We start from the raw sequence: 10,882 nt of genomic DNA, 5'->3' as shown, positions 1-10,882 counted from the left end.
GGAAGGACTAGAATAACACTTGAACAGTTACATTTTGTTCTTTTTGTGAGACTGAGATCCTTTCACTTCCTGCCTGCTTCCCATAAAGTTACATTTTAAGGTCAATTTACCCCTTCTCTCTTTACTGGCTTAGAAAGACAATAGGTTAAACATTTAGCTGCCTAGGTCATGCAGACTGCTGTGCACCAAAGATCTGCAGGCCTGTTTTGCTCAGGCCATGGGTTGCCACAATAATATTGCTATGAACATTGGCATATAATCTGAGTCCCTGTTTTCAATTTTTTGGGTATATGCCTAGGGATGGAGTTGCTGGATCATACCGTACTTCCATGTTTAACTTTCTAAGGAATTGCCAACTTTTTTCCACAGTGACTGCACCACCATTTTACATTCCCACCAACAGTGCATAAATGTTCTAATTTCTCCATATCCTTGCCAACACTTGCATTTTCCATTGTTTTATAACAGCTATCCTAGTTGATGTGAAGTGGTATCTTATTGTAGTTTTGATTTGCATTTCCCTAATAGTCAGTGATGCTGAGCATCTGTTCATGTGCTTATTGGCCATTTGTATATCTTCCTTAGAGAAACGTCTATTCAGATCCCTTGTTCATTATTTAAACTGGGTTGTTTGTCGTTGAACTGTATGAATTCTTCATATGTTCTGGATATTAAGCCCTTATCAAACATATCATTGGCAAATATTTTTTCCAAGTCTATGGGTTGTCATTCCCCTTTCTTGATAATGTCCTTTGATGCAGATTTTTAAAATTATGATGAAATCTAATTTATTTTTTCTTTTGTTGCTCATGCTTTTGGTAGTGTATCTAAGAATCCATGGCCAAAGCAAGCTTATAAAGATTTTCTTTCATATTTTCTTCTAAGAATTTTATAGCTTTAGCTCTTAAATTTTGATCTTTGATCCATTTTGAGTGAATTTTTGCATATGGTGTGATGCAAGAGTCCAACTTCATTCTCTTGCATGTAGAAAACTCTTTTACTGAGGACCTACTACAGGTGTACTAGTGCAATATTTTAATGTTAGATCATTTAATCCTCACAATAAGCCTTTTGCAGATAAAGAACTGGATTCAGAGGTTTAATTATATATCTTGCTAAAGATCACCTAACTACTAAGCAGCACAATCAAGAGTGGAACCTAGGTGGGTCTTAACTCCATAAACATCAACCTGCTCTTTAAGTGTGTCTAGGTACTATTATCTCTAGGAAACAGGGCTTGGTGAGTGAGGGATTGCCGTGGAAGGAGAGTAATTAGGACCATGTTAACGCTCTGACCGCCTGAATTAGAATCACCTGGGCCGCTCTTTAAAAATCCAGAATCCTGGAGCAGTCAGCATTTCTCCTAATCCTTTGGACCTCAGACTTTGTACCTCTGTTGTGACACTCATCATATTGGATTGCACAGTTAGTTATAACCAACTCTTTCCTGCATTCGGGGCATTACTGGAGTTAAACTCTAGGAGGCCGCACCCAGAGGTTCAGAGTGTCCTCAGGCCCGACCAATTGGAGTACTACGTCCGCCTAGAACTGCTTCCCAGGACGGTGAAAAACGCCAAGGCGGCCCACTAGTTTTGGGACACAGCCGGCATGGCGGCGACGGTGACCCTGGAACCCGCAGGCCGCTGCAGCTGGGACGAGCCAGTGCACATCACCGTGCGCGGACTAGTTCCTCGGCGGCCGGTCACGCTGCGCGCCTCCCTGCGCGACGAGAAGGGCGAGCTCTTCCGGGCGCGCGCGCACTACCGCGCGGACGGCACCGGTGAGCTAGACTTGGCGCGCGCGCCCGCGCTGGGCGGCAGCTTTAAGGGGCTTGAGGCCATGGGGCTCTTCTGGGCCCTGGAACCTGAAAAGCCCTTCCTTCGGCTGGTGAAGCGGAACGTGCAGACGCCCTTCGTCGTGGAGTTAGAGGTGCTGGACGGCCACGACCCCGAGCCCGAGCGGTTGCTGGCGCGAGCGGTGCACGAGCGTTACTTCCTGCGACCCGGGACGTTGAGGGAGCCGGTGCGCGAGGGCAGGGTGCGCGCCACGCTCTTCCTGCCGCCAGGTGAGCGACCTGCAATTTCCAGACTGTTCTTGAGAGCCTGGTGGACCCCGGAGAGCCCCCGCCGCCCTTTGCCTGACCCGGGAGCCATGTCGCTGTGGGACTACCCAGAGCTTATCCCCGCACTCCAGAATCACGGATTCTGTGTAGAGGCTTTTCCTCTGAAGTCTCTTGGCCCTTTTGGAGGCACTCTCCCTCCCTTAGCTGTATGCTAAAGCGTGTATCAACAAGTATTTATTGAGCGCCCACTTTATGCAAGTATTGGTGTTTCAAGCACCAATTTAGGCAATGGTTTCTGCCGGTCTGCGAAAATGATGTTCAGCTTTCTTTCACACCAAACTTCAAAGGAGATTAAAACCCACAGATAGGGCAGTGCCCCATAATCGTTAAAAAACAAAAACTACAAATACACAAGTCCTCCCCGGCTATCACCTTACCTCATGGTAAACAAAGAGTCTAAGGCAGTGGAAACGTAAAGGTATTATTTTGCCTCCACCTCCCCTTGCCCCTTCAGGAGACATTTGGCAATGCCTGGAGGCATTTTTGGTTGTCACAGCTGGGAGGAGGGTGCTATTGGCAGCCAGTGGATAGAGGCTTGGCATGCTGCTAAGGATCCTACAGTGCATAGGACAACTCCCCACAACAAAGAATTATCCTGCCGAAAATGTCTGTAGTGATAAGGTTGAGAAACCCTAGTCTAAGTAAAAATAGGATACTTGCTAGATAAAAATCGGCCTGGAAACAAGACCCCTGGCCTGCCTCCTCCAACCAAATTCCTGACTTAAACCCCTAGTATTTAGAAATGCCAGAGTTGCCACAGCAGTCCTCTAACCTGAATTCTGTAGTTATCCTCCAAAACAAGAGACCCTGCTTTTGTCTTTTTTTTTTTTTTTTTTTTAGAATTTTTATTGTGGTCACATATATACAGCATAACATTTCCCATGTTATGGGGAACACTTTCAAGTATACCACTTTCAAGTATAGAATTCAGTGGTTTTAATTACGTTTACAATGTTGTGCTACCATCACCACTGTCCATTACCAAAACTTTACCACCACCGCAAACCCAAACTCTACCCACTAAACATTAACTCCCCGTTCCCTACCCCAACTTCTTGCCCTTGTGTGCCCCCCATTCCTTTATTCTTACAGCTCTTCAGTAATTCACAACCTTAATTAGTGGCTGCTCCACTAAACTGTGCACTCCTGAGGTTGAAATTGAGTCTTACACATCTCTATATCCTTAGAGGCTTGCACAATGTTGGGATACAGCTGTAGCTCAATAAAGACTTCAAAACAAAAAACAAACAAACAAAAAAAAAAACACATACACAAAAAACCTCTTATCAGGCACAGTATCTGATATTCCTGGTCTAGACAATCTTGAATTAACTATTTCTGTGTCTACTGCATGTCCTTCTTAAAGTTTATTGTTCTCTGCCTCGAAGACTTTTGTAAATAAAAGTTTTGTTCCATCATTCAACTAATACATATTAAGTCATGGATTATGGTAAGTACTGGAATCCAACAGCAAACATGGGCCTTGCTGTAGTTTATTAGATTGTCAAGTCTAGAGGATACAGGCAACTACATTTGCTCCTATAATACATTGTGCTAAGTGGTATAATAGGGGAAATACAGGCCCAGGGTGCTGGTAGAAGAGGCTATCTAACTCATTGCAGCCTTGGGTTGAGTTGAATCTGGGAAACCTTGTAGGAAGTGAGATTTAAGCTTAGACTTGAAGACTGAGTGAGCTAGGTACAAAAGGTGGGGAGAGGGAGAGAACAAGGCAAAGGGAACAGTGTCTGTTGATATTCAGGGGCCAAAGAGAACATAGCATGTTTAGGGATGGCATTGCTTAACGCTGGAGCAGAGGGTGTGAGGAGGTGGGGAGTATATTCAAATAATTCTTTAAATATGTAGAGATCTTTACATCTCTCAAACCATTCTCAAGTGGGTATTCTTTTTGAAGACAAAGAAAATATGATGGAAAATGTATATGTATATGTTATTTCTAATTTGAATTATTTTTATTATTTTGGTTTTATGAAAATACATGGAAAATGCTGGAGAAACAGCACTTTATCCTCTCCTTCCCCCCTGCACATTATTTAAAAAAAAAAAAAAAGTAAAATAAGAAGGGAACACCTTCCACTGACCCTCCCCCCAACTTCCCTGGCTTCAAAAACTTCTGTTTGCTGAAGGCCAAAGTCTGAACCCAAGAATGGCTTTTCAGAGTCTAAAGCTCTTATAATTTGTTGTGCTTTCCAGGCATGGGGCCCTTTCCCGGGATCATTGATCTGTTTGGAACTGGCGGTGGCCTTTGTGAATACAGGGCCAGCCTCCTGGCAGGACACGGTTTTGCTGTGCTTGCTTTGGCTTATTTCAGATTTGAAGACCTTCCTAAATATTTGAAGAATGTGCACCTGGAGTACTTTGAAGATGCTGTGGACTTCATGCTGCAGCATCCAAAGGTGGGCTTTGGTGCTCTCCTAAAATCAGAGGCAATTGGTAGAGGGGACACAGAGCTGGATCTGTGAGCACTACCAGGAGACGTGGGGCTGGAAGTATGCTGTAAGACACAAAGGCTCCCTCAGAAGTTACTAGGATTATTATTTCTATTTCTACCTGTCTCTCTCCAATCCCTTAAGGCTATTTTGCTTACTGCCTTTTGTACTTCTTGACTGTTCTAGTTTGCTAATGCTGCAGAATGCAAAACACCAGAGATGGATAGGCTTTTATAAAACGGGGGTTTATTTCGCTACACAGTTACAGTCTTAAGGCCACAAAGCGTCCAAGGTAACACCTCAGCAATCGGGTACCTTCACCGGAGGATGGCCAATGGCGTCCGGAAAACCTCTGCTAGCTAGGAAGGCAGCTGGCGTCTGCTCCAAAGCTCTGGCCTCAAAATGGCTTTCTCCCAGAATGTTCCTCTCTAGCAAGCTTGCTCCTCTTCAAAACATCACTCACAGCTGCACTCCATTCCCTCTCTTTGAGTCAGCTCATTTATATAGCTCCACTGATCAAGGCCCACCCCGAATGGGTGGGGCCACGCCTCCATGGGTACATCTCATCAGAATCATCACTCACAGCTGGGTGGGGCACATTCCAAGCACCAAAACGTCTGCCCCACAAGACTACAAAGATAATGGCATTTGGAGGGGGAGAATACATTCAAACCGGCACATTGACCATAACTCAAAGAGCACTGGACTAAATGTTGTAAGCCTTGAGTTCTGGTTCTGCATCTACCACTAAGTGAGCCTCTGATCCTGAATAGACAATTGCCCTCTCTGGGGTTCAATTTTCTCATTTATAAGATTAATGTATATGTGTAGGGAGATAAGTTTGAGTATAAAGAGACATTTCTGAGATAATTGATGACATTTGAACAGGGACTATATACTTGATATTAGCAATCATTTTAATTTTGTTAAGTGTGATAGTGGCAGTATGGTTTTATAAAGAAAGTCTTCATCTGATAGTGGAAAAATTAATTAAAACATTTTGGAATGATTATAAATAGAATGATAAATATTCTTTGCTATTATCTAGACTTAAAAAGACCCAAACATTCTAATATTAAGGCATAAGATGTTCTGCAAAGTCTTAAGGATCTTCTAACTCTATTAGGGTTCAGCAACTGGTCTTCTAGCAGAGCTGCTAAAACCTAGATGACCTTGAACTGTGATGATTAGTTTATTTAGTGAGACAAGGCTCTGGAAAAAGAAGACATGAATACTATCACTTCTTCCCTTAGTCCTAGACAAGAGGGACTTCTACCTTGGACCCTTTGTTTTGGATGGCCACACTCTGGCCTTCCTTTGGCTGCACTCCTGCCTACAGGGTGAGGGTCAGGAAAATGTATGTACCTGAAATCCACGTCACCTACCCCCATGCCTTTGGGACCTGGGAAACCAGAATTCTTTGCTGAAACAATACTGTTCCTGCTTCCAGGACCTATGCCTCTTCCCTGGCTCCATCAGTGTGTATTCCTGTAGGCCTTGATTGTGCAGGTTGGGTGTCTGCTTGCATATGCAAGAGGCCCCTCGGGTACATAATGAAGCCAGGAATGGGAAGGGAAGTAGGTTGTGCTAGAGATGAGGGATTGGGACGAGGGGGTAACTCTCCCCATTGCCACATTCCAGCACAGAATTCCAAGGAATTTTAAGATTTTAAATTTGAGCCTGACCTAAGTTAATATGGAAATATATTTTTTAAGAAAGATAGGAGAGTGTTCTAGTTTACTAGTGCTGCCAGAATGCAAAACACCAGAAATGGATTGGCTTTTATAAAGAGGGTTTATTTGGTTACACAGTTGTAGTCTTAAGGCCATAAAGTGTCCAAGGTAACACATCAACAATCAGGTACCTCCACTGGAGGATGGCCAATGGTGTCTGGAAAACCTCTGTTAGCTGGCAAGGCACGTGGCTAACATCTGCTCCAAGTTCTGGTTTCAAAACGGCTTTTTCCCAGGATGTTCCTCTCTAGGCCACAGCTCCTTTTCAAAATGTCACTCTCAGTCGCTCTTGGGGAGTTTGTCCTCTCTCAGCTTCTCCGGAGCAAGAGTCTGCTTTCAACGGCAGTCTTCAAAATGTCTGTCTCAACTTCTGTGCATTCTTCAAAGTGTCCCTCTTGGCTGTAGCAAGCTTGCTTCTTCTGTCTGAACTTATACAGTGCTCTAGTAAACTAATCAAGGCCTATGCTGAATGGGCGGGGCACTTCTCTACGGAAACTATCCAATCAGAATTATCACCCACAGTTACATGGGTCACATCTCCATGGAAACACTCAAAGAATTACAATCTAATCAACACTAAGACGTCTGCCCACACAAGATTACATCAAAGATAAGGGCGTTTGGGGGGACATAATACATTCAAACCAGCACAGAGAGTATATTTTGTTTTAAGTTTCTTCATTTAGGGAATTTAGATCTTCATGTATATTCTTGGTCCAGACCCCAAAAATATTAGGGGAGGGCATGTATACTAGGAAATCACTTGATTTGCTTATTTAGAAGACACACCTGAACTTTGCGGCTTAGCACATAAGGAAAGAAAATGACCTTTAAGAAAACTACTTAGATAATATAAAAAATCATTGTTTTGCTCCTTCATTTATGAAATCCAGGATTGTTCTCTCTCTCTCTCTCTCTCTCTCTCTCTCTCTTCAGGTGAAAGGCCCTAGTGTCGGGCTTCTTGGCTACTCCAAAGGAGGTGACTTGTGTCTCTCAATGGCCTCCTTCTTGAAGGGCATCACAGCCACTGTACTTATTAATGGCTGTGTGGCCAACACAGTAACTCCTCTTCATTACAAGGATGTGACTATTCCTCATCTTGCCACTGACCTAAGGAAATTAACAATCACTGAATCTGGCATTATGGATTTTATGGATGTTTGGAACGACCCACTGGAGGAAGCCAACCACCGAAGTCTCATTCCATTAGAAAAGGCCCAAGGCCCCTTCCTGTTTATTGTTGGCATGGATGATCATAACTGGAAGAGTGAATTCTATGCTCGTATAGCCTCTGAATGGTTACAAGCCCATGGAAAAGACAGACCCCAAATAATCTGCTACCCTGGAACTGGTCATTGTATTGATCCACCTTATTTTCCTCCTTGTATAGCCTCTGTGCATGCAGTGCTGGGCCAAGCAATGTTCTTTGGAGGTGAGCCAAGGGCTCACTCAAAGGCACAGGTGGATGCCTGGCAGCAAATTCAAACTTTCTTTCATAAATACCTCAATAGCAAAAGGCCTGTCAAGCTCAGCAAAATATAACCTTGTAATCATAGACCAGATGCTATTAATAAAAATTCCATTCATACAGTGTGTTGCGATTTCCAGAATACCTAAGAACCGTTTTGTAACAAAGCAACCAGCTCAGCTTCCTTGTCAGGTCCTAACCATCATTTCTTCTCTGCTGGATATCCCCGTCTTGCCCCCAATTTTACCCAATGTATAGGCTTAACCCTAATGTTTCTGGAGGACTCTTCTTAACTTTAAGCAGGAAAAATATAAGAAGTGCTTGCCCAACTTTCAGTTGCTGGCCTTAGTTCCTTATGTCCCTGTTCTGAGGACTGAGATTGTGTATTGCTCTGGAGTCCCATATCCCCTTTGGACCCTAACAGGCCATGTCTGAGCCTTGAGTATCTGCCCACTCAAGTCCCTTAAGGAATGAACTGTGCCTCCTTCTGGCCAGTACGTATCCCTGAGTATGTACTAAAGACTTATCCCTGAACCACAGTCAAGTTTGGGGCTGTTACGTCTGCTGATACACTTCCTTTATGTTGACCATCTGTCTGGATTCCCAGTCACTATATAGTACTGCCTGCTGGGATAACTGCCTGATACAAACAGACTTTCGGGGCTGCACTTTGTGAGCCACTTTAATCTTTGTTAAGTCATATCATACATGCCAAATTTGACCCTCTCCCAGCACCATCTGCTCCTATGACCTTCCTACAGGGAATGACTGGGAGCAGTCTGCTCCAGCCCACTGCAGTGCACTGGGCACTATCTAGAGTCACGAGAAACCAGAGAAGATAGTCTTCCCTAAATGCAAGAAGGCTTTTCTGAGACTGCAGAGCACATAGTTTAATGGGTATATAAAAATTTTTCACCAGTTTGACTCTGTTCATGCAAATGGATAGATCTTAACTAATGACCAGAAATGTTTCTTACAGGTAACTTAATTTTGACCAATTGTTAAAAATCTCTTCAAGTGTAGTCATTCATGATGTATTATTTTCTATAGTGTGCATTCTGGGAGCCTTTGTTTTAACTCATTTCCAGGTGGTCTTAACTATCCTAGAGATGCCCTTGGGATGGAGAGCAACTGAAGAAGTTATAAGGAAAGTGGGTGGTGGTGATGATGGTGAGAGAAAGTGAGGGCCAAAAAGGTAGCACCAAAGCTAAGCATGAGGATGATGACCAGTCATCTCCATGTATCAAACCACTAGAGCACGATAGCCCTAGACCTCAATTTCTTCCTTTCTGATAAAATAACTGTGCCAGTTTGGATGTATTATGTCCCCCAAAACTCCATGTTCTTTGATGCAATCTTGCATGGGCAGATGTATTAGTGTTGATTAGGTTGGACCTTATTGGTTCAGTGTTTCCATGGAGATGTGACTCAATCAACTGGGGGCAAGACCTTTCATTGGATTGTTTCTATAGAGGTGTTGCTATACCCATTCAGGGTGGGTCTTTATTGGATCACTGGAGTACTTTAAGAAGAGCCACACAGGCCCAGACGCAGAGCAGCTGTGCATGACATTTTGAAGAGGATCTGCAGCTAAGAGAGGACAAAATGCCCCAAGAGCAACATTTGGAGAGCACCATTTTGAAATGCAACCTGGGAGCAAGTGGACACCAGCCACGTGCCTTCCGAGCTAACAGAGGTTTTCCAGAGGCCAATGGCCGTCCTTCAGTGAAGGTACCCTTTTGTTGAGACCTTATCTTGGACATTTTATGGCCTTCAGACTGTAACTTTGTAACCAAATAAACCTCCTTTATAAAAGCCAATCCATTTCTTGTATTTTGCATAATGGCAGCATTAGCAAACTGGAACAGTAACCTAAAAATGCCCTACACTAACTAAGCATATTTGGTTACTTTCCCCTCAGAATTGACTACATTTCATCACCTGCCTCCAAGATTTTGTTTCAAAAGCATTTCGGATTGTTACAAACCTACCTGAAATGGGGTAAAACAATGTGATTTAGAAGGGAGAAAGAAAAAAGTTATCCATAAAATGAAGCCAGAAACAAGGCTAATAAAATAGTGGCAATTATGAAGTCCTATGCACTTGCCTTGATTAGGTCACTCATTCAGTCATACATTTTCTAGTGGTTTACTGCAAAGAAGGAAGCCTAATCGGTTACATAAAAATTACAACATTCATAAAATAAGAACAAAGTCTGTAAATCAACTTCTCCCAAGGATTGTCATACTAAGACACATTAAACAATAGAAAGAGTAGTATCTTGAGGGCACCTCTACAGTAGCTATAAATCCCAGGCTCCACTGCTTACTAGCTGTTTGATCTTGGGTAAGTTATTAACCCCTCCAAGCCATCAGTTCCTCATCTATAAAGTGGGGATAATAATAGTGATAATAAAAGTAACTGTCTCCTTGGGATGTTTTGACCAAATTAGATATTCCATGCAAACACTTCACATATTTAAACTCTCCTATTAGTCATTATTGTTTCAGATGAGGAAATTGAGACCCAGGAGAGTTAAGATATGTGCCTGGTTAGTGGGAGAGTTAGCTCAATGCAACTCCAAAGCCCATGGTCTTCAGTCACCATTTGGTTCTACTGCTTTCCAGCCCGAGGAGATATGCTCAAATAGTGCAGAGTAGCATGGTGGGGACTACTGGAAAGTTAAGGGTAAGTTAGGCTCAGATATAAGCCAAGCCAAGTTGAAGAGTTTAGATTTGAAATGATAAAAAACTAAGGAACCATTTCTAACATAGTCATTTTTTAAAAATGGCTATCAGTAACTTCCTTGAAGTTTAGTGGCTCAAAGCAGTTTGAAACCAGAAAGAAATTCAATTAGAGACATTTTTAAAAGAGAAAACAACAAAAACAAACCAGACTATATAACCAGATTTAACACATTGTTCTGCTTTCCTTTGTATACCTAATACCCTTGAATTTACTTCCCTTAGGGTCAGAAAGGCCAAAGGACACTTTTGAAACAAACATGTTTTTGTCATCCACTGATAATTTTCAACATATTTTAATAAACTGTTACATATTTCAGCCAACTAAAAACATAAGAATTTCTTAATATTTTCAGAGTATTATGAAA

General features: G+C 42.7%; 1 protein-coding gene across 1 annotated transcript; it reads left to right on the top strand.

Moving 5' to 3' along the window:
• Window positions 1-1,481: 1,481 nt before the first annotated feature.
• On the top strand, window positions 1,482-9,376 carry ACOT6 (acyl-CoA thioesterase 6). Its single transcript, XM_037835287.1, has 3 exons — window positions 1,482-2,065; window positions 4,334-4,536; window positions 7,239-9,376. The coding sequence occupies exons 1-3, from the start codon at window positions 1,609-1,611 to the stop codon at window positions 7,842-7,844; spliced, it is 1,266 nt and encodes a 421-aa protein (XP_037691215.1). The 5' UTR covers window positions 1,482-1,608; the 3' UTR covers window positions 7,845-9,376.
• Window positions 9,377-10,882: the final 1,506 nt, after the last annotated feature.

Source organism: Choloepus didactylus, chromosome 4 (genome assembly GCF_015220235.1).
Source record: "Choloepus didactylus isolate mChoDid1 chromosome 4, mChoDid1.pri, whole genome shotgun sequence".
In the NCBI taxonomy this organism is placed as follows: Eukaryota; Metazoa; Chordata; class Mammalia; order Pilosa; family Megalonychidae; genus Choloepus; species Choloepus didactylus.
Note: the sequence above shows the minus strand (reverse complement) of the source record. Positions and strands in the feature narration are given on the sequence as shown.